The following is a 24,836-nucleotide window of genomic DNA, read 5'->3' as shown; positions in this document are numbered from 1 at the left end:
TTTTCTATATCTTCATAACATTTAACCAATATTTAGAAATACATCACATACATAATTTTTCCTTTTTTCCACTAGACAAGAAAAGTGGACACTCAGCTAACTTCATGTTAATTCTTGCAGTAACATCGAACATCAAAATGCAGTAGCTGTGTGCAAGGGCAGAAAAACCAAGATGATCACACAGCATGAATCTAAACTACATGCAAGCTCCTGCTGAAATACAAAAACTAACAATATCATCCTACACGCAATATTTCCAACTGATTATGTTAGCAATTATAGCAATATTGTCTGTATTGTAGCATAGCCTAGCAATATTGTCAGTGGATTTTACAATGAAACCTACAAGTAAAATGAAGTTAGTAATCAACAGTCAATAAAGCTTTCAAAAATCATTCCAAGCTCCTTAACAGAAAAGAGGCTTTTCAAACCTTAGCAGACCTGTGGAAAACAAATATGTAAGATGTGTAGGAAATTATAATGGCAAGGTATTGAATGTTAATTATATCCAAAGGAAAAGTCAGCATTCTAACAAAAGCAGAATGTTCACAAAGGGAAAAACAAAGGCAGTATTAGAAAGAAATTAGTTTTGACAAGATCAGTGAGAACCTGAAGCTAAAAAGCATTACAGAAGTATATAATTGTCCCCAAGTTAGTGTTACAAATCTAGGGTGTTTGGAAGTAAGCTTCTATTTAAAATGAATTTACTAAAATTGAAGCTTGAAATTCATATCGAGGACAGCCAGACAACTTAAACACAACACTGACATCATTCCCAAGACATGTTTTTTGTGATTTAACATGGATTTTTAAATTTCTTTTCCCTCTAATGCAGCACTGCTTCATGACATGCGCTGAGGTTGCTTAATAATTTAAATAGTTTTTCCTTGCCTAGAAACAGTGAGTGTTCTTACACCTCCAGCATGAATTATAAATTCTGTGGCTTTATGATCTATATAAAGTGCAATCATTAGAAGGTGGAAGAACTGGGGAAACCTAATTCTTCCACTGGACTTGTAGAGAAGACCTCAACCTCTGACAGACCCCACAGCAAACTGAATTTGTAAGTAGGAGTCTGCTGACACTGGCAGTAATACCTAGTCATCTGCAGACATTATTCCAGAGAAAATCTTCATGACTGGGCTGGTAAAAGCAGTATAAATTGATGGCAATAACCCTGCAGGTAGAGAATTGAGCTGTTTTGCTCTTAGAAATAATTCTGCTGGTTGTAGGCCTCCGTATACATAACACTGTCTTGAGTTCCAAATAGTCAGAGACAAGCACGGTATCCACCATTCCCATGGCATCCTGGTCAGGCCAGTATCACTGTCTCAAAAGCTGTGATGGCAGCACCACAGCTCAGAAAAAAAGCCCTGATCAAGAGTAAACTAGTTGAGCTCAGTGGCAAAAGCTCAGTTGGGTCCAGCTAAAAGCACAGACTCAGCAGACAGCCTCACCATCAGCAGGGAGAGGTGAAAGTGCACACAGCATGATGAGCAGCTTCCACCACACCGAGCAGTCCTTTACGACCACAATCCTCAGCAAGTCTTATCCTCCCTTAAACTGGAATCTAACAACAAAACTCCTGCCCTACCTTCCATCTCCATCTTCTCAGCAACCTGTCCTAGATGGTCTCCTTCCAGCCTTGCAGGGATCACCCTACACGCAGCACCTTGGCCACCAGAGGAGAGCACAGGTTTTGCCCCGGCCACTGCAGGCCTCCGGGCATGCCATGCACACTGACCAATGCCTCCAGCAAGGCCTCCACGTAGAGCAGGGCCTCTCGCTTCTGGATCCCGCTGAAGGCTTTTCTTTCCTTGACTAGTAGAAGCCTGCCTGTTGTTTGGTTTAAAGCCTGAGTAAAGCAAATAGTGTTCTTCCTTTTAGGACTCATTTCCACAGTGCTGGCTCTCACAATGTAAATAATTGGGCTATCACAATCCATTTTGTCCCTCATCCTGACACCCAGGATAACCCTCTAATTTTGTTTTGCTTTTTACTGAAATGAGAGTTCCAGTTCCATTTTAGTTACTTTTATATTTAAATACATCTGTAGCTAATGATTGTTTTTCTTTTTATGAATTCCTATTTCCACAGTGAAGATCCTCGTAGTTCAGAATGCTCAATCATGCCAACCACATCCAACCACATTACCTAACCCATCTTTCAGGAAGCAGCAATTATTATTGCCATGGAAAAATAGTCAGATGCAGTGTTTCTAAATGTTTTATCTTTGACATATTGCATCTTTTTTTATAAGATACCTAATTCGTGCTTATCCTGCTCACAGTTCAAGACTACTGACACTGTAGTGCCGCATCCCTTGCACCCAAAAACACAGCAATAGAATGAGGTATTGCCCAGATACCCATCACTTAAATGAATAAAATCCAAAGGTAAAAAATGAGCAGCAAGGAACAAGGGGAGGCATTCCACACTCTCTTCCTGAGGCACATGTACCCTGACATGACTGGATCTAGATCAGATTTTCCCAGTGTCCTTGCACCTAGATGTTTCCTCTGTGTGGTAGGCCAGCCCAAGTCAGAAATTTACCAAAACCACCCACACATTAGCAGAAGTGACTGAAAATAACCCCTGAAACATAGCAAATGATAATAATCAGAAAGTATCTACCTGTGTAGTGAAACAGGAACAGCTCAGAGGGTTCAGTTTTCCAAGTAATTCAGCTGGACACAGACCCTGCAGTGTGCAAAGTCTTTACAGAAGTAGTTCCCTGACTGAAGCCCAGCCTCCTGCAATTTGTGGTTCGTAGTTGATTGCAAACTGTGAAGGTTTTGTCACACTAAAACATCTATAAAGACTTCCTCTATGTGAATTTTCCTTCCTCTACTACTGCTTGAATTCATTCTGCAGCCTTTCCTTAAGTTCAGGCAGAGTCTGTCTCTGCATTTTGGACACCTGCATTTCTGAAACGGGTGCTTAGCAAATTCACCATGTTTTACTAAAATCAGCCTCAAAGCATTAAAGTTCAGGGAGGGAAGGTGAACACAGGACTTTGGGTGGGGAAGAAGCACGGATCTGTGCACAAAGTGGTTTGTTTCCTTTGAAAACTTATTTCAGAAGGTTCAGTTTTTCTGTAATCCTGTTTTATGGGGAAACTCCAACTACTTGTGGGGAGTCTGGCCTTTATTTTGAACTTGGAAGATGCCACCTTGATTGATGCGTCCTAAATTTGGTAGCCAGTTCAGCAGTGAGCTGACGTGTTTGCAGCGTCTCTCATGGGCTGCTTGTTTTGACCTTTTTTTAGTGTTTGTTTTACTCTGCGCCACTCCAAAAAAATAAATACATGGCATAATATCGTGGAGGGGCTAACCATACCACACCAGCACACTTGATCGCTGGCGGACACCTCCCAAGTGCCTTCCGTCCCTGAGGGGCTCTTTACCCCCGGCTGAGTGCGAGAGAAAACCAAACCCCAACACTTGCACAGCTGGAAAGGCTCCACTCCCACCTCGTTTTCCCCCCAGAATCCGACCACCTCGACAGCAGAGGGCTCTTGCCGCGGCTGCCGGGGCGATGCCGGGTGTGTGTTTGTGTGTCTGTGCTCAGGGGAGGATATGGGTGGGGCCCAGGGACAGCGGAGCCCCGCGGCCGCAGCAGCCGCGGAGGGCCCCCGGTTCCGTGCCGGCGGCGGCGGCCGGGAGAGAGCCCTCGGGGCGGGACAGCGCCCTAGGTTTGGGACAGAGCCCTAGGGCCGGGACAGCGCCCTCGGGCCGGGGCTTTGGTGGCCGGGACAGCGCAGGCAGCGGAGCCATGAGCCCAGCAGGTGGGTGCGGGGCGGGTTGTGAGGGTGGGGAGGTTCCCATAGGGTGTTGTGTCCCGGCGCAGTGCTGGGGATGGAGATGTTGCCCTTGAAAGTAGCCCTCAAGTGCAGGCAGTCTCTTGTCTCTCTCTCTGTTGCATTTCTTACGGTGTCGCAGTACCAAGGTAGCTTTGCTGAAGAGCAGGAGATGTAGCGCTGAGAAGTTGGGAAATTAAAGAATAAAAGTTGTACGAGCAGTGTTAATTTGGTCCTACATGTGTACCTCCTCTGGGATAGTCTGAATTGGCTAATCATGTGTTGTGTCATTAATTATAAATTGATCATCCTCTTGCAGTGTCTTAGATCTCCATATGGGATCCAGCCTGGAGTGTACAGCAAAACCATGCTAGACTTTGCGCAGGAATATTAATTCCTTTTTTATGCTTTTATTGGTGTTTATGGCAATATCTAGGTGCCTCAAAACTGTTAGTGTGTATTTTGTTGCTTCTTCGGTAGTGTTGGAACACATTATCCCATTGACTGGTGGGAAAATTTGATGAAAAGTTAAAATTACTTCTGAAGTCCTCATGTAAATCAGAGGCAGCCCTTAATCTGAACCAGAAACCTGGGACTCCATGTCCCTGTGTCCCACTCATGTTCCCTTATTCACAGAAATACTGTCTATTTATGGCTCCCATTTTCTTCATGTGTCTTTTTAAGGCTCAGCAACACTTAAATCAAGCCAGTGACTGCCAAGCTGGGCACTCAGTAAAAAGGAAATGAAAGACATATAGCCAGATACAAGAGCTTTGACTGACTTACTCGCGGGGAGCTCAGCCTTATTTTTGTGATTCTTTTATTAGGTGGGACAATATTTTATCCTCATTTTTTGAATGAGGACTCAAAAAAGAGAAGTCTGAGGGCCTGAGTCTGCAAAGGTGACTCAATGCTTTGTTTTTCTGTTCTGGTTCATCATTTTAAATGACTGCTTTGAAATCTGTCAAGACAGATTTTTTTTTTACTGAGTACTTTATATTTTGTATAATTTTATAACATCAGAGTAACCACATTAGTTATTAGTTATCAAGTGCAGCTTTGTAATGACATTAGCCTTGGAAGCCATCTTTTCCTACTACTCTCATTGTACAGATAAAAAACACCAGGGAGGAAAGGCAGAGTGACTTTTCCAGCTGTTTTATAATAAGTTAGTTGTAGATAAAATATCAAAACTCAGTAGTGTTTTGCTTTCTACCTAAGGCTGGTGGTGAAAAGGGTATGGTTATTGTACTGGTTGTTTTCTGTCTAGACCCAACATCCAATATTGCAAGCTTCTTTAAAGAGGAAAGCTGCATATATGAGCAAAACTACATTTAATAGCATATCCAAATATGTGTGTGCTGTCCCAGTTATTAGGCAAACTGATGTTTGTGGATGTGAACAGTCAGCAGGGCAGTATGCTCAGTGATCATTCTGTATCAATGACAGGATACCACTGTGCATGACCTGGGGGTGTATAGTTTGGAGTCTGGATGAATAAAGGCAGTCAGATCCTGAGTATGCGTGTGAAATAGCTGGAGTAATTGCTGAGTAAATATGTAAGAACACCAAAGAGGGATGGCTGCTTTCCCAGCTGCTCACAGCCAGTTTCACACATTGGCAGGGGAACAAGTAACAGTAGGCTCAGCCAGCAGAGGATGCACTGGCCTTCCACTCTGGCATCATTTGTCTCTGTCATTTTTTCATGTATTGCTCTGCCTAAGCCTCATCCACCTGCAACCTCCACGCACAAACCTCTCTCCTGCAGGTTTGCCACAGCATCAAACCTTTATTTTATAGAAAGAGGTCTGTTGTGTATGGAGGTGCAAAGAGGTCTGTTTTCTTCTGATGGAGCAGCCTCTGTGAGGTACTGAGGTTGCTTCAGGTGGATTGCCCAAGGCCTAGTCTAGCTCAAATCTAAAAGCTGTTTGGGATGCTTGGTGGGACAGACAGGCATGTTACTTGTCAGGACTCTGGAAAAGACCCTAACCTAGATGAATTTTATGCAAATTCCATTAAAGCTGCTGTAGCTAGTAGAGATAAAACATCTGTAATGCATGATCTTTGATGACATCTGCCTTCCTTTGAGACAGGAGGCACTGACAGGATAACTTCATTGCTATGCCTGTTGGAGTCATCACTCCTCTCCACATTCAGGAACGTAATTATCTTCATTGAGATCTTTCCTTTTGTGTCCTTTATTTACACAGTGTACATTTCTGTATCTTCAACTGTTTCTGGGTCAATGTTTATGTAGGTGGTGTTCTGGGAGGGAATCTAGACAGTGAACAGACACAAGTAATATTTGATTTTTGTTTTTCTCAAGAATTAGGGAGTGCTTAAATTTTTAGTAGTAAATAATTTTTCAGCTCCTTCACTTTTAGGGAAAAGTTCTCAGACAATTATTTGATTTAAAATCCAGGAAGTCTAGTGGTGGAGTTTTGAAGCTGATTCAGTAATACCATCATGATGTTCATATTCAATATTAATTATTAAGTAATATTAATATTATTAATAATGTATTCGTAATTTGAGTATCAAAGAAGCCAGAACTGAAGTACCTCAAAGTTATAATTTGCCTTTGGAAGTGTTGGGATGCTCATTCAGATTCAAAAGTTGATCCTAACAAGCTGTGTTCCTTATGCTGGTCCTCTCCCATCTCCCTTCTGTTGCAAGCAGTAATTACTGAAGTTTGCATAGAAGCAATTGATCACCCACATTTGAAAAATTGTAGCACTGATACCACTGATGTTGTGATAAAGGTGAAAGAAAGCAGCAATCTCAGTTTCTTAAAAGAAGAACATTTGCGCCCAGGGACTTAAAATCCACAGTGTGACTCTTTCCCTGTCTGTGTATCTCTTGAAGCTGGTTTTTGAGGATTTGATTAGCTTATATACCCCTTTATTTGCTTGTAGGTAATAATGTTTTATATCCTCTAACAAGTTTAAGCACCCCAATGCAAACAGCAGCAACAGCTCGTGATATAATTACACGCCCCAGGGAGGTCCAGTGATTTCTGACTATTGTTAAAAAAATGCAGCTGTCCTGACTTTTTTTAGAAATCAAAATCAGACTACTGCAATGTGAACTGTGATTAAAAAGAACCCTATGTTTTATTAAATGTAAACAAAAATAATAATTTCGGAATGTTATTGAAAATATTTTTTTGAAACCACTGTGAAGGAAGATAGGAAGGAAGTCACGAATACCAAGATTTAAACTGGAATCTATTTCATGTAATGATATTGGTGTTCATTTAGTGTTTATTGGCTCCCTGCATTGTAAAAAAGCAAGGCTTTGTATGAAGCCTCAGTGTATAATTTATGGTATCACAGGCCTGACAATTAAAGCAAATTGGTCTTATCATCCCCATCATTACTTTGTTTTTCAACGTTTCTGTGAGCTTTTGTGTGCAGTTAGGTAAGAAGAGTCCTACACTTGTTTGACACTGAGGCTGTCCAAGCAGAGGTACGGCTGAGCTTGGAAAGCACCTGTTTACATTTGGATCAAGTGCTTAACAGATGGAAAGGACTTGAAATTTTACACAGATGTTTATAAATAGATACAGCCTGTGGCTAAGGTTCACTGCTGTTGCTTCTGTGTAAGAAATAAAGAATTCATATAAGACCGTGAAACTGAAATGCAATGCCTTTGTCAAGTTTCATAGTTTTTTCTCTGTACCTACTGGTAAGCTTACTTCAAGTGAAGTGCTTATTCTTGTAGGTTTTCATAGCTGAAAAAAAATGTATGGCTGTGTCTGGTCTTTCTGCTGGAGTGTACCGTAGCTTCTGTCAAACCCTGCATCCTTGGATTTCCTTTCTGGGGAAACCAACATCAGAAATGAGGCTTTCCTGGTTGATGGAGTTTTGCCCTGACACCAATTTAAGGTGAAACTGAATAGAGCAGCTGGATCTAAGAGCTAACACCCAGTCCTAGATCCCCTACTCTAGAGATGCATAAGAGTTTCTTACAAGAAGTAATGTCGCACTAAAATACAAACAACCTCCTGTCCCCAAACCTGACACCCTGTCACATACAGTTCAATTAATGTCTAGATGTGCTTTATCCTCAACGTTTCTCAGCACTGAGGACATGCATGTGTTGTGCCTCTCAAACAAAGCAAGGCATTTTCATGTCAAAAAGTAATGAAGTGATGATATTTTCACTCACTATTTGTTGTTATACTTGCTTCCAATTAAAAAGAAAAAACAAAACCCAAACCCAAAAAGAAATACTAAATTTTTTAGTTGTTCTCTCTACAGGGCGATTGTTAAGTTATGAAGAATAAATAATTCAAGTTTGTTTACTGTAGTCAGTAAAAAGTGGTGTTTGTCTGTTTGTTTTTAATATCATATTAGAAGAACAATTGAAATAGTAAGCATTATTTATTTTCTAGTGGAAAATATAAAAAATTCTTGAAGCTTTGGAAAAAACAGAACAATGAATAGAATGACATTTGTGAATTTAACTTTTAAGAAATAAGTTAATATATGCTAAACATATTTTAATATAGTGTACCCTTATGTTTTTCATAATTTTCATTTATTTGTGAAACATTTACAGTTTAAATAGATGAAAGAAAAAAATTGTGGTATGCCTGGAATGAATTGAACATGCACAGTTTTTATTCATTTGAAGACTGAAAATAAAAGCCTTCATGTTAAGCAGTGTTGTGTCCTCTGTAAAAATGAAAGGCTAAATACGGTCTAGGCTTCAAAGCAGTTTATTGCTAATATGCTAGTGAGCATTAAATGAAAACAAGCAGTACTTTAATCAGAAGCCACAAGTGTGGTGTTCCTCTGCTTTATTAAAATTTGTGATTGAAAAGACTTGCTTTTTGTTAAATTATAATATGCATGGTGACAGAAATAAATTTATTAAATGAACAAAACCATATTAACAGCAGAAAACAAATATATTCTGAGTTTGATTAGGTTCCCTTTAAAAATATGAAATGCTCTGGGAAACTAGTAAATATGCAGTTTTCAGTATAAAGCCCTTCAAGAAGAAATGATTTTCCTGAGGTAATTTATAAGTAAGATTTTTTTGCAATGTTTGCAGTAGTGTTCCTGTAATTCAGTTGTGACTGAACTGTGTAGTGCTGGCCAGGAGTGTGTGCTTGGGCTGATGTATAAAAAACTCCCAAGAAGGTGGCCAGTGTATCTCACATTGTACAAGCAGACTGTGTCTGCCTAGAACGCCTTGTTCCCTTTGTAAACTCAGTTTAGAGGAGCATTTTAAGAGACAAAAAATTACTATTTGATCATTATTTTTCAATTACATTTTGTTTGAGGGGACTGAAATAAACAATTCATGTGAGTTATAGTCTCCATTCAAGTTTACTTCAATATGAGGGAGGGTGAGAGCCCACATGGGGCAGGGGCAGGAGAGGAGGCTGAGTGGGTCCTTCCAGGAGGTGGTTATAAAGGCATCTAGGTATACAAAAGATAAGAAAGAAGGGATGAAGGAAAGGTAAAGGTACAGGCAAGGATAATGGCACAGTTTTTACAACCTCCGATGGGAAAAAGTGCAGGGACCCCCAGGACCAAAGGGATGGATTTGGGAACTCCTCTGTCTAATTTGAATTTCATGCCAAAGGGGGAACAATTTTTCAAATGTTCTTTTGATAAGTGGGAAAGATGAGCAGGTACATTTTATTCAACCACTATTGGTGAATGTGTGTGTGTTTTATCTTCATAGCTGCCTTTGCCCATTCCCTTCAAACACATTGTACAGGGTTGGGAGAGGCCAGGAAGAATGAGACACGAACAGTGAGTTGGCTTGTGTCCACTGAATTTTTTGTAGGTACAAGGTTTGTGGTAATTGGGTGGCTGAGCCTCATCCCTAATGGGCTACAGCTTGAAAAGCAGGTGAGCAGCATGAGCATTGACAGCAATGAGCCATGGAGTGCCTGGTTGTGCTGATCCATTAGCAAAGGGAACAGAGGGCACACAGTTGTAAAGCATGGATATGAGGGGTATGAAAGGCTGGGCTGAAGAACAAGGAGGGGAAATGGGTGTGGTCTTCTGCGATGATGTAGTGTTACTCTGTATGGGCAGATGCTTGAAGCCTTCTGATGTGGTATGGTGTTATTCTGTATGGGTGAATGCTTAAAGCCTTCTGAAATTGTATGGTGATACTCTGTGTTTTGTGGCCATCTCAACCGTGACATATGCTGTGACATTGTTTTATACTTTTTCTCTGTGTAACAATATTTATTGCTTTTGGGGTTTTTTTAACCCAATTTAAGACTCTGTACTGACTGGCTGCAGTAAAACTGAAGGGCTACCATGAGCCAGGTGAGTTCTCTGGCTTGCTCAGATCCTGCTGCTGAGGAGCCAATTCTTTGAGAAGGAGATGAATAGAGGGACTAGGCTGCGCGGGAAGCTGTGGGAGAGTCTGCATCCCTTACCAGCTAGCCTGGTAATGATGTGGAGTGGTGCTCTGTAGGCTGCTCCCCACTGAGGGCTGAGTGGGGCAGATCATCAAGGGTTGCTTGAGGTCGTTTGTGCTGACTTGAGGTCATTGGAGTCCCTGGCAGGGGACACTTGAGGTCTTTTGGGCTGACTTGGACCGGAAGCCCCCTTAGCACAGATGCTGCCTTAGGCCTTTGCTGTTGGTAATATTCAACTAGGACAGCAGAGACAGCAGTCAGGACAGCTGGACATGTGTGAACCTATCATGCTCAGGTCAAGGTCTCTAATAAATACACTGGAGGTTTGTATTTTTCAGCTGGAAGAAAAAGATGTGAGACTTCAGCTACCAGTAGCCATAGCAAGGAGCTCTAGTAATACATGGACTAATATGAACTATCATTGTCTACTTTATTCCCCATACTCACTTGCCACTCCTGGTGCAGGGACCAGACGTGAAAAAGTCAGAAGGGGCTGTTTTAAGTGTTCCTGGTTGTTAGGAAGGGTTAAGTTAATAATAACTAGTATTTGTCAAGACAAATTGAGAAGAAGAGGAGGGATTGACAGGAAAGTTAATGCCTTTATAAACAATTTGATGGGTGAAGGTGTGGGTGTTATTGTCTTTGAAATGGGTCTTAATGTCTCTACCACTCTAGGCTGCAGGTTTGTTGTAGAGCCCAGGCAGCTTGGCCTCTGAAACAGACAAGGGTCTGCACAAACCTGAGCTTCTGAACTCTGGGGTAGAGTAGTAGGTTCAAGGGGGGATATGTGGTAGGTGGTTTGGGAGGGCAGTGTCTCAGCCAGTGAGGAAAGGAAGAGGGCACCATGTGGCTGTGAGTTTAGGATAAACGGAGGCTGTGCCCTCCGATAGCTCGAGAGAGAAAATCCTGCAAGTGTGTGCCCTCGTGGAATCTCTCCCTTTATTCGTTTATTTGAATAAAATTGCAGGACTCCTCGGTCTCATTTTTGACCATAAACCTCTGGCGTTTGTGGATTTGCCTGACAAAAGCAAGGCCTTCAAATAAACTAGATAGACTCCCTACATTGTTACTAGTGTCTAAATGATTCTAGCTCTGTCCAGAAAGTAAACTCTAGCAGCTTAATCTTACTTGAAGTATCTAAAGGTAATTTGCATTTCAAATTTATCTGAATCTTTTAAACAGTATTTGTAAAGGTAGGCTGATAATATGAGAAAACTTTTTAAATCAAATAATAGAGGTAGTCTTGCTTGGGAAGGATATTCTGTAGTATCTGGTAAATCTAATAAAAATGCACAGAACTCAGTATACCTTTTTTCCTCCACCCCCCTGAGATGTCTATTTGTAGATATTTCACTGAGTCTCTGGTTGCTGTAGACTTCCTACCTCTAAACATGGAAAGCTAATTCCCCAGCCTAGTGTGTCTCAGAATAACTCTATTTAATCAACCAGGCCTTGTTGCTGTGCACTGTCAAAGGAAATTTTGCCAGTGTTTTTAATCAACACTTCGAGGTTCTTATATGTGCATTCTAGTTTTGTAGCGCAGTAATCTTATCATTAAAACTTTTAAATGTGTTTCTTTCCCATATCAATTCCATTCCCTGTTCAAGACTAGCTGTTTTAGAGGAGGCCAAATCGAATTTGGCCTTGAATGAAATAGTCTGTAATGATTGAATTGGGGAAAATGTATTTTCAGTGAAAGTTTAGGCCAGATGCTACATTTAGCAGTTTGGAAACAGAAGAATTTTCTGCTTAAAGAAAACATTCAGGACAGTTTCATTTTAATTTTCTGCTAGTGTTCTTGCCAAGCTATTGTCAGCTGGTTTTCTAAGATTTTAAAAACCGTTATGTTACATTGGCAAACTTACAGCCTGTGTTTCAACACTGATGCTTATAGAATTCATTTAAATGGCAAGCCATGTTTCTGTATCTTAGCTTGTAAATATGTAATGTATACCATAGTTTTTGTACTCCCACATGCTGTTAAGTCCATGCTCATTTTGAATGACATGTATAATAATAAATAGCATTCATTTTGAACACAACCATGCCTTAAATAACATAGTTAAAAGGCAGAACTATCCTTTCAAACTGACAACTTATTCATTTGATGCAACCTATTGGAGACTTCTGTGAAAAGCTATTCCTTTTTATCCAAAATCAAGAGTTGAACATTAACTTAAAATACTTAAAATATTATCCATTATACTGTTTTTTTCTCTCACCACAATTATGCCGCAGGTGAGCAGTGTAACTTTGAATTTCCAAATGTACGTGCTCTCCCCTAAACAATCTGTTTTGCTTAATAAGTGAAAGAGTTTTCACTATTGTGTAACAAAAAATCAATCCAGTACTGGATAAATGGTAGTTCAGAATCTAATTCTTTATTAAAGTAGTAGAAGTCTTCAGAGGAGTGTTTTTCAAACTCAAGTTCCTCTACTTCTATAGGTTTTTTATTTCTTACTGAAAGATCATTGGAAGTCTCTCAAGAGGTGTAAGCACTGTCATTTTTTGAAATTGACTCTTGAACATGTTGTTTTGTTTGTGGATATTTCTCTTCCTGGTATATTGCTAAAATCTGGATCACTGAATTTTGACATCATAATGAGAATTTAATTTAAGAAATGTTTCATTTTGTTGTGGTCCTGATTAGCAGGGTCAGGTACCTGCAAGGGCATTAAACACCAGAGGAGCATATGGCACTGCAGTCTTTACCAGCTGAAGAGTCAGCAGAAGTTGCTATGTTCAGGTGTCTCTTGAGGCACGCGCTTTGGCGCAAGTGTGCCCGAGAGAGTTGGAGCTCAACTTCACGCTCATGTTAGTGTGCTCTGGCACTGAGTGGATGTGGTCAGGGAGCGCTCTAAGAACTTTATTTCCTAATGCTGCAAGGCTACTTCCATGTTGCTGATAGGGTTCCCTGCTAAACAGGATGTGCAGAGCTCAGCAGTGAGGCCAGCGAGCCATGCGAGGTATACTGAAGAGAGTTTATTTTAGACTTGCTCTGATCTGGTCCTATGGCCTTTGCAGGCAGTGCATGTGAGAGGTGATACTCAACATTTGAGATGTTTGTGCAGTTATAATATTAATCTGCAGTAAATGGAAAATGGAGCATGGGCAGAATAAACTCCAGAGGAGGACAAATACAACTGCACCTTGTTTTTTGTACCTTTACCAAATATGCAAGTAGTTATTGCTGAGCAGCTGGCACTCGATAGCGTGGTAAACTGTGGGATCCTGAGGAGTCTTAAATTAGGCACTGATGAAATACATGTACAATGACAATGGTGATAGACCTATGACAGTCTAAGATTTTTTTCTTTTTCTGAATGCTCAAGAGGAAAATAAAAATTTAGTTATACAGATTTGGTCATACAAGGGACTTGATGACTTAAAAAGCAGGATGTTTTAAAATCCTTTGGTCCTGGCCTGGCTACATCAAGCTTCTGAGTTTTACTGTATTTGAACTACGCAGGCTCTCTGACTGTAGTGAGATATGGTTTAATTTGGCCTCAAAAGAGGTTCGGGAGAGATTTGTTTTCGCTTTCTTTTCTGTACCTTTCTAACTAGAAATGGATGATAGTGTGCTTGAAAAGGTGGAAGTACTAGTGAGGTACTTTTCTTCCAGAGTACATAATTGTGTAGACATAATTTTCCTGTTTCTATCCCACTGTGAGGCTATACTGCAATGTTTGGTAGGTAGGTATGTATTGTGTGGTAAATATGTTGAGGTTCTTGCAAACAGATGGAACTGGTTTATTTCCAGGAAGCACCCTTTTAGTCTAATGCAATAGTAGTTACACAAAATCTTTCTGCAAGGCCTCCCCACTGGCGGAGGACCCAAAATTGTTACCCAGGTAACTCTCCAATTTGTTCTTATTTTAGGACCAGTAATAATTTTGATAATTTATTTTGCAAGGGAGAAGAAGATAATTGTGTGTGGTTAAACCTATACTGAGGACCTGTTCTTATAGGAAAAATGTCTTTTGAATCTCGTGCAAGCTGCAGCATGCATTTGGGCATCACAGTCAATTTTGCAGTTATGTGGTTAAAATTATGAAGGCAGATTGGCATTCATTTAACTAAGCTGTTCGCTTTATCTGATGGACAGAAATACAAGTAGTTTCTTATATAGCTGGTCTGTAGAATCTTAAGGCAGTAGAGAGGAGGCAGAGGTGGGTTTAATATAGAGAAGTCAGCCTTCCACTAAAGTTGTTCCTGAGTGTTTTATTTAGCTTGGTTTTTAACTCACTGTTAGCTCTGTCATTGCTCATTTTTTGAAGCTGCACACTTATGTTACGGTTTTCTGCTTCATTTACTTCCTTCTGTGTGCAACATCAGCATGAATGCTGTTAAAAAGGTAAAACCAAAAATATAAAGTGGTTGTCCAACACGGATGAGAGATTTGCCTTGAGTTGTTCTGTTGTTGTTGTTTGGGTGTTTTTAGTGACTGTCATGTATTTGTCAGAAAGGGAGGAAAGAAAAGATTTGAAACTGGAACACAACTTCTTGTACCGCCTCATAACTTAGACATGTTATACATCAAACAAAAAACTGCTTCTCACATTTACTTAAATTTCTGGATGAATGCTCAAGTAAATGAGTTGCACTAAAAATGGATTTATAATCAGATTGCAAAAGCAGGAGAAGATCAATCCATCTAATTTGTGGGATCTCAGAAGCCCTCCCTCAGTACTCTGACTTGTGGCAAAGGAAGCAGTAGGCTTAGAAAGCCAAGGAGTGTGGATGATACACTGGAACAGGTTGCCCAGAGAAGCTGTTGATGCCCCATAAAAGGAAAGATTCAAGGCCAGGTTGGATGGGCCTCTGAACAACCTGGTTTAGTGGAAGGTGTCCCTGCCCATGGCAGGGGCTAGAAATGAAATGGTCTTAAAGGGTCCCTTCCAATCCAAACCATTCTATGACTGTTCTGAGAAAGTTCAGCCAGATTTCTAGTGTAAATGGTAATCTGTAATTTAGGAATTGTTGGGGTGTCATCTATGGTTAATTCGGTGTATTTAATCACATTACAAATTCAGGGAACACAAATCTGGGCATAAATTGCAGTAAATGGTACTATTTATTGATAAACATTGCCTGGTGATCAGTGTCTGTCAAGTCCCTGGCATACAAATTAGACTACTGAATGTGTAAGACACTTTTCTTGTTTTGTACATCAGTTGTCATGGTGTGACCTTCCCAGACCACAGCTGTTGGAATCACAGCAACTTACCCAAAATTTTATTTCTTGCAAGATCAGTGGGGTTTTTTTTGTCGTGTAAATACTATTTTCTGAAATATATTCTTGTGATAGAGGTAAATGTACTGAATTTCACGAGAATGTTTTCCATAAATAATATCTGCAGAACATGTATTCCATTCTTTTTCTTATTTTGAAGAAATTAAAGTTAAGAATTTGTGAGAAATTGAAGTAACAATGGAATCCAAGGCGGCAGATGAAAACAGCAAGAGAAGGCAAAAGAAAAGGCAAAGACATTGAAATTAAGTCAGTCGAGTTTAAATGTGATGATAAATCCAAAATTGGCTGCACTATGTCAGGATGAGAACATCTAAAGGCGTCCTGGTAAGAGAAACACTGGCAATTAAAAAAAATTCAATTAAAGAGGATGCTTTGGTCTGCCCTAACAGGACATTTTGAAATTAAGGGGTTTTAAGTATTTCATGTTTATAAAACCATAGTTATACTGTAAGGGAAATCTTCAAGTGGTGGTTGCTTCTGGTAGTGCAAACTTCATACAGCTTCCTCAGGTTTTCCTGTGACTTTATATAGACTTGTTCAGGTTGTCGTGTGACCTTAAGGACTTGTTCCATGGCAATCATAAAAAAGTAGCGTATTACTCTATCTCTTCATGCTCTTGTTATGGTGTATTTATTTTCATGATTTGTTCTTATCTAAATCATTTCTGAATTACCTGATTGTTTTGTGCTAAAAACTACTGAAGGTGCGATTTGCTCTCAAAGAAGTGACTGTAATGACAGGAGATTTTCCTCTTTGCAATTGTCATAGAGGAGGAGGTCTACCTTGAAATAGAGAAATGGCTTCTGACCTCCGGATCCCTGTATCCCATGTTTGTGTTTAGCCTTGTTAGTTAGAAGCAGGAGCTCCTGTCTATCAGTAGATATTCAGCTGAAAGGATTCATAGGACAGATCAGAGAGAAAGGCCTAAACCAGGAAATAAGGCCATATTGCTTGATGAGAAACAGCTTTTTGGGCATAATGTTAGCTTTCTCATGTTTGATAGTCAGGAATCTTTCTGGTCTTCCTGTGCCAGGTCAGTGCTTTGGAAATACAGCCCAGGAATTTCTTTGGTTCTGTGTTCCCGTTGTAGGGAAGATCAATGGAATTTCTTTACAGGGAAAACCAACTAGATCAAGGGTAAACTGATGCCATTGTGCAAAAGTGGTTTCTCTCTGTAGAACCTTATTTTGCCTACTCCAGACCTCACTAAGTTTAATAAGAAGGATGAAGACATGAGGCTTGGTTTCATACAGATAGAGCAAGTATTTGTTTTCACATACAATTTAGCAATCACCAACAGAAGGTACGTAAACTATGAAAATGTTCTTACTACATGCTAGTTAAATAGGCATTTGAGAATAGAAGTGCAGCCCCTGCTGGCTGATACAGTGAGGGTAGGAATGCCCTTTAAGGTAATTGCTTTAATTGAAACAGGTGTACCACAGCACTGCAGCAATTTTGCTATTTTGTGATCTCACTCTAAAGTTTACAAGTGGCTTTTATAATTTTCATTTCCTTTACTGGAACACCTCAGAGAAGCAACATGAACTGCTTTGAAAATGTTTTCAATTATCTGCAAGTAGTTCTAAAGTGCTTTCTACTGTCCTTCCTGCGATGAATGCATTTTGGCTGGCTTCGAGGGATTTGCCTTGCAGAATTCCAGAAACCAAGGGCTGGAGTTGCATTTTGAGACACGTTTACTGGATGTGTGTGAGGTGTGCTGACTGGGAAAATCAATGCCTTCTGGATGGATGAGGGGCAGTTTGTTACGCTAAGGCCACTCATTAATGCTGAATTAAATGTTCTCATTCTGTTTCCAAATGTTAGATTGCAGGGCTTGTTTGAAGTGCTAGTGAAACTTTTTCCAGTTTTTATCATATCACTCTTAGTGATCAGGGCAAACAGTGTGGAGAGATGAATGGTTGAATCTTTGTCAAAAGATTGCAAAGGGGCCAAGAGACTAAAAATCATTAGATTCTAAAGTCTTATTTGAACTAGTATGTATGCTTGTCATTCTCATCCCACACACAGCCCAGATGGAAATGAATCTTCTTGAGATTAGAAGAAAAGTTTCAAAAATCTCTGAGCAAAGAGTGGAGTCTGGGTTATTTTATGCTTCCTGATATTTCTCATGCTCCATTTTTTTTTTCATTGTGTCATGATCCTCATGACTATATCCATAGTTACATCCTGCAGGGTGAAGTAGGTGAGTGCAGTCAACTTGTAAAGTCTTGAATAGCTCTATCCTGTCACTGGTTGCCTGGAAAAAAAATACTGCTTCTTTTTGTGTGAGTTCTTATCATGAAAAGATACTCACGACAATCCTGGAGAGTGTAGTCTGCTATTCACAAAAGAATTAAAGATGCAATGGATGTCATTCCATATCACTTACATTGCCCGGCTTTTTCATCAATATGTTATGAGAAAGTGAGCAAGAACTTCAGTGCCTTTTCACTTCTCCTTTGAGATATTTAACTACTGTACTTATTTTAACAAATTTTTGCTGATGGACAGTAGTTCGTTGCATACTGACAGAGTTCATACATTTCTTTCCTTTTAAGACTGATATTTAAAAAAAATCAAAACAACCTTCCACTCCCCAAGTGAAGACATCTGTGACAGGAAGAAATAAAAGGGACAGACTTTATGCTTTGTCTAGCAGTTGATCCTGTCCTTTTTCAACATAAGGGTGGAGAATAACTTGAGGGTGTTTTCTTCACACAGGTATCAAAGGCTGATGGGATTGAGGTGAGGACTGTAAACAGATTTGCATTACATTTTTGTTAGGGCTGACTGTGGCAGGCTCGGTATTATAGGAGTTCATGGGCAGCAGAGTAAATGGCAGGGAATTCCATTGTTAGGTTCCAGTACCCTAACTGCATAAGGCTCTGGACAGCCCTGAGAAATATGGTGATCCATCTTTCCATTAAAACTTGGGCAAAAGTTGATGTTCACACCTGACTTTTTTTCACCAAAACGTCTTTAGGTAGTGGGACTGTGGAGCCAATTTTTAAACCCTATCCTAATTGTAATCAGCCTTATTTAAGTCAAACAAAATCTGTTAGTGCTGAACTATGGAAACAACTGTAGTAAAATCGTGGCCAAAGATATCTAGAAGTAAAGCATTTTACCTACAAACCTTTACAAACTCCTACAAACCTAAAAGGCCTTTAAAAAGATAGGGAATGAGTTGACACCTGTGCAGTATCATTCTCAAAGATGAGCGTTACCAAGTGCTTCTTGATTATTTCTAAGCACACAGATGTTCTCTTATACAAGATTTCAAGGTTCATAAACTGAGATAATCTGTTAAGGAGCAGCTACTAGACCCCCAATTTTCAACTTGTTTCCTTTGCCTTCCTGGTGTGTTTGGTGCATTGCAGGGTTCTTGAGGTTTCCCTTAACGGTCTATTATATTTGTGCTTTTTTTCACTCTACTATATCTTATAATTCTTGCCATAAAAGACATGTTCTTTTGCCCTATGTACACAAGTTCTTGATTCCTGCTTGGTCACAGTAGTCTCACAGGATCTAGCAGGTATTTTCAAAGCATTCTTCAGATGATATGAGATGTGCTTTCTTGGGCACCAGTAACTAGAGAAGAGTTTTGCTTGTCAAAAGAACCCCTTTCAGGCTATGGATGACTGCACAAATTCTCTTACTGTTTCTCATTGCTGAACTAATAATAAATTTTATTTCTACCTTTGAGTCAGTTTCCAAGTAGGAGCAGATGAAGCACAGTTTAATTTTGTCAGGATATGATAGTTTCTATTACATTAACTTTCAAGGGAACAAAATTATTCTCAACTTATATTTCAAGTGCAGTAAATTCAAAGAATTATTCAATAAGAGATTAAAATAATGAAGGGAAAAAACCTCTGGCTGAAAAGTTGAGCATTGTTACTGTATGTTCAGCACTGGGGCATGTTGCAGTAAAGCTGCACTTGATTGTTTTTTTTGTTTAAGGTAAATATAATACTGTTCTAAAGGCAGAGTTTTGATGGGCTTTAATTTTCAAGTAAGGTGCCTGCATATGCATCTTAGTAGAATCTCTGAAGGCAAAAGCACTATCACAGGAAAAATCTAATAGTACATAGAGTGGATTTTTGATAGGGGACATCATAGCTATTTGTGGGGTAAACGTTGACTCCACATTTCAATTCAGGCAAGCATTTAAAAATATAATATTTCACCTTTTAATACAGTTTGGGGCAAGTAAGATGCAAGCGTTACATTCCTGCCTAATAATGAAGTTAACTCTTAATACAGAAGGCAGATCAATGTCAGAAAAAAAAATTGCAAGTGTTTGGTTTCCCTTAGATAACTTGATAGCACTTGCTGCTTGCTTCAATAAACATTGCACCAAACTGCAGTATGGACATGTATATAGATAGAAAAGACAAATTAAATAGGGGAAGCATATTGCATTAGAGCTTTATGAGATGTGTGCTGCAGAGCCTTTATTCCATCAAGTGTGGTGTTAGATATATTTCGCTCCCCCTTTCATATACAAATAAAGCTTTCTTTCTCTTATATAAAAATCAATATAGTTAAGAAGAAATGCAGTTGAGCCTTCAATAAACATCATAAAAACCCTTTCTCATTCCTGCTTAGCCAAGATCAAAGCTGCAGACTGGTGCAGATATTCCATATGGAAGTGAAGTTACTTTGTTGTCTTTTATGCTTTCAATGCATGTTTCTCACTTTTATCTTTAGAATTTCTTGAGTACTCAAGCCTTGTACTTTCCATTTGAACAGGGGTGAATGAATGTGAAATTCATTGTTTATGAGCTCATGTGCATACCCAAAGTTATTTTTCTTTCTTCTCATGTGCTGTATGAAGGAACCTCTGTATGCAGTTCTGGTTTTCTCAGTATTTTGAGAAGGCAGGAGGGTTCACAAAAGTGCAGAAAAAAAAATAGGAGGAGTTTTACAATGTCTCCATTATAGTGGGAAGAGTATTAATCCCAGTTTACAAACTGTAATGACGACAAGGCTAAGAGTTACTTCGTGGGAATCTGAAGACCTTAGGGGACAGATTTCTGAGAGCAGAAGAACAGATGCTCCTTTAGGATTGCAGAAATATGAAATTATACTATAATCTGGAAGTTAGAACCAAGTAAACTCAAATAAAGTGTAAATAATGAATTCTTAATTTTTCCTTACGGTATAAGTTTTGTCTTTATATCCATATTTTTAAAGAACTGCTACAGTGCTTTTAGTTAATGGGGACTGAAAATAGAAGGTACTTGCTTGTTCCATTTTCTGTGATATGAAACTGTGTGGTCAGACTGAAAGAGCTTTACAGCACTGTTAATACAGCTTCTTTTGAAACTGTGCAGCAATTCATAGCTTTTTGTTTCTACTTTGTGTGTCTCTCTGAGTGTTATGGAAGATCAGATGAGAGTCTGAAAACAACATTGTGGCGAGTAGATTTTTTTTTTTTATCCCAGCATTGTAAACCAAACTATTTTGCTCTGAGTTAAATGAGAAATACACTGCTCTTTTTCTTACTATTAATGTTCAGCATTTCATCAGAAACAGGTATTTTTCAGATTGTTTTTACCATGGGAAATACAGTATTCATCTCTCCAAATACATTTTGACAAATATTACCCTGTTTTACTGTACTGGTAAGAGTTAGTTAACTTGAAATATCATCACCTGCTACGATGTTGAGCATTTTGATTTATGATTTCCTGTGATAGAAAACTTTGTGAAAGGGTGAGCATTCACAAATCTTGAAAATATGGCAAGACTCCTCCAAGCATTTTGTAGACATGATGAACTCAAGAGACTAAACGATAGAGTCCCTACTCTACAAGTTTTAATCAGCTTTTGCTGGGTAAGCTTTGTTTCAAGTAGGAAAGAATGGATGAACAAAGAGTAGAAATAATAATAGAAATAATTTATTCCAAAAGAAAGGTAAGACAAATAATTTAAGCATTAATCCTGGACTGGAGATACAGGTTCAGTTTCTCGTTTTATAAATGGGCTTATGTGGGATCCTTGGCAAGTTTTTTATTCTCCTTAGCTACATCTGTACTGTGCTTCCAACAATGCATCCCACTGCCCATATCCTTTGTGTGCCCCAGAAACATTTTAACTCTGTGGGCATTCCCTGTTTCCATATCTCCTGATCCTCATAGTGCAGTAGCTTAGGCGCACAAAGGAGCTGTGGTGCGCTGCGGGCAAGTGTGAGTCATGCTGCCTGACCCTGACCAGCAGGCAGACACTGTGAAGCACAGTGAATCAGGCCAAGTGCAGAAGCTGTATCTATTTCTCAGCCTCACAGTGTTGCTCCGTGGGGCTGTGATGGGGAACTACACTGGGACTGTTAAGCTACCCTGGCTTGATGTACATTGTTATTGTGTAACTCATCAAATCACAGTTTTTGATGGTTTCACATGACCATCAAATGACTGAGGTTAGATGGGACATTTGGGAGCTCTCCTGTACACCTAGGGCCAGGACCATATCCAGGCACCTTTTGAGTAGCTCCGAGGAGACAGAGTCCACACCTCTCCAGGCACCCTGTGCCAGTGTGCACACTAAAAAAAGGCATTTCCTGATGCTCAGAAGCATCCTTCTGTATTTCAGCTTCTGCCTGTTGCCTCTGTCTTGAACTGTCACCTTAGTAACTCTGTGGAAGAGTATTAGTTGTCATGATGTTTTACAACTTAAAGGGAAAGAGAACTGAAAAAATACAGTTCTAGATTTATTTTTGTCATGTCTCAAGTAATTTTCTTAGAATAAGGACAGTAAAGAGAGCATGAATTGCTATCCCAACACCATGCTGACAAAATATCCTAACATACCAATTAATTTTCTAATGAAGTTGGATCATGTTCATGTGTTCAAATAGATACTCTTCTATCATTAAAAGGTAAGTGTTCCATTTTTAATACTACTGCCTATTTGTCAAGGCTCTAGGAGGGAGCAGAATATGTGAATGTGCTCTGCTTCCTACACTGCAGTTTCAATATTTATTCTGAAATATTAGTTATTCTAAACATAATATCCTGAGTTATTTTTCCAGTATTTCTGTGGGCAATCTTTCTGCCTTGGTCTTAGATATAAGGAGATAGTTGTCATTTTAAGGTGATGAGCTGATTTCTGCTAAAGATAATTTCTTCAGCACCTTAAGTTTTTATTTGGGGGGGGGGGGGCTACAGTCTGTCTTCTGATGGTTATAATGTATTTAAAATAGATTTCAAAATATTTTTTGATGTTTTTTTCTCTCTAGAAAATGCAAAGGATGTCCTTGTGATATATGAACAAGAAGCAGAAGAGTGGGCTCTGTATTTAAAATCTCTTTTTGGCCTCATAGTGAACAAAGAAGGAATCTTACTCTACAATCTAGAAAATTCATCTTTCAAGCACCAGGAGCTACTCTGTTTGCTGTCTTATAAATGTAAACTCCTGATACTCTCATGTGGACTTCTTAACTGCCTGAATCAAAAGAGAAGTTATTTTCTGGAACAAGTTCTAAAACCTCCGGATAATGTGATAATTCTGCTCTGTGGAGTGGAGAATTCAGAGATTCTGTATGAGATACTGACCTTAGCGGGAGGCAGCAAAGAGATTTCTACTGATCAGAAACCTGAGGAATATATTTCTGTTGTCAAAGAAATTATTCAACCAGGTAATATACTACTGCTTCTTTGTAATCCTTAGGTCTCTTACCTCCTCTTATCTCTTGCTATTTTGCCAAGATTTTGCCTACCAAGCAGAATATTCTTTTCTCTTTGTTGCATGCAAAGTGCCATTTTATTGGAATGGGAGTGTGTGCTTGAGAAAGACATCCTGCAGCTCAGGTCTTTTACTCAGAGCTTAACCTAGTTTTGGATGCGCATGAACAACCAAGAATATTCTTCTGAACACTGGGGTAGAGAGACCCCAGCTGAATGATTGACCTGGCTGGATGTCCCTGCTGCCTTGTGCTTAAGTAGGTAAGCTTAAGTATGCTAAAGGCCTTTAAAACTGCCCAGAATGTCTATGCACGCTCTGCCTATGAGAGCAGTGTTTTTAAAAGTACATTTTAGACTCCTTGTCCCCCACCATCTTCAGTATTGAATAATCTTTTCCTCAGTACATATCTTGGACTTGACAATTTGGGCTCATTTGGTTGTCTGGTTTTGTTTCAGAAGGTAATGTCTGCAATTTCTCTTTGTGTCCAATGTGTGGCTTCAGACTGAAGCTTCTTGGCAATTTTTAATGGGATGAAAACAGTGGGTCTATATTCTGTGTGTACGTATATAGGAAGTAACTGTGCTTAGATACTATCAGTTGACACATGCACAGGAAATTGCAAACCTCTCTGCAGCAATAAACAGTTTACTAGAAGACACAGGAAAGTTCTTTGGTTAGGTCAGTGCATTCACAAGGCTACTTATTACCTGTGCCCTTGGGACTTAAGTGTAATGCCAGATGTTTAGTTGGTGTTCAAATGATCTTTGCTTTGACAAGGACCACAATCAGCAATTTCAGAGTTTAGGAGAAAGCTGAATTAATGAATAGTTGTTGAAGTTCTCAGTCTCAGTGTGTACATCTTTACTGGGGATGCATAGACTGTGGCTGGGATCAGACCAGTTCAGTGGACTGAGGTAGATCCAGGACTGGAAGTGGTGGTGATACCTGGTGCTTCACGGCCAAGCCCTCCTCCACACTTGTAGCTTAGAACTGCTCTGGCCCTGTTTTTTGTGTACTGGTGTGCCCTGGCCATCAGCCAGGCCAGCTTAGATCCGTGCTTGATAGGAGACCTCTGCTCTGCTCTCTGTTGCACAGTGAAAGTGTTCCAAGTAAGAGATTTTCTTTCATCTGAGTGTTGATTTAAGCTCTGAGGAATGAAGATGTGTGTGGTTTGTCATTATTTACCTTTGCTTAAAGATAATGGTGTCTGTATATATGATCCACTTTGGTAGAATCCTGCTAAGCTCTTAGCCTTTGTGATACCTGTGACAGGGATTTTGAGAGACTGCACATCTGGGAAAGAAGATTTTTCCCTTGTATTTAAAATTCTTTTCTAAGGGGTTGTTGAGTATATACAAGAATTATTTTTCCCTTGGAGCTTTTTTTTTTTTTTTTTTTTTTTTTTGCTTTTCACTGGGACCAGACACACAAGATTTCTCATTTCTCTTCATATGGATCGTTGTCTTCCATCCCTTTTGTTTTCAGTGCTTGTCCCTAGACCCTTATGTTCTTGACCCTTTTAGAGTTAGTAATGAAAACACGTTTGTGTATATTCTTCATGGTTTTCATTTCCTTTTTTTCCCACTAAACTGTTCTTTACTCTTAATTTCTTCTCCCAAGCATTTGTAGCTTCTTGTCTCCTCAGTATTGATAAGAGCTGTTACTCTAAAAGTGACATTGAGTCTGAAAATTCAATA

The 24,836-nt window shown here is 39.5% G+C and overlaps 1 protein-coding gene across 1 annotated transcript in view; it reads left to right on the top strand.

Annotated features, from left to right (window-relative positions):
- The first annotated feature begins 3,569 nt into the window (after nt 1–3,569).
- Nucleotides 3,570–24,836, top strand: part of BANK1 (B cell scaffold protein with ankyrin repeats 1) — a 133,308-nt gene continuing 112,041 nt past the window's right edge. Inside the window, exons 1-2 of the mRNA XM_038136043.1 lie at nt 3,570–3,787; nt 22,694–23,092. Coding sequence (XP_037991971.1) covers nt 3,775–3,787; nt 22,694–23,092 — 412 coding nt within the window. The 5' untranslated portion in view covers nt 3,570–3,774. The remainder of the gene's footprint in view (nt 3,788–22,693; nt 23,093–24,836) is intronic.

This window comes from Motacilla alba, chromosome 4, assembly GCF_015832195.1.
Source record: "Motacilla alba alba isolate MOTALB_02 chromosome 4, Motacilla_alba_V1.0_pri, whole genome shotgun sequence".
In the NCBI taxonomy this organism is placed as follows: domain Eukaryota; kingdom Metazoa; phylum Chordata; class Aves; order Passeriformes; family Motacillidae; genus Motacilla; species Motacilla alba.
This window is presented reverse-complemented; position numbering and strand designations above follow the sequence as displayed.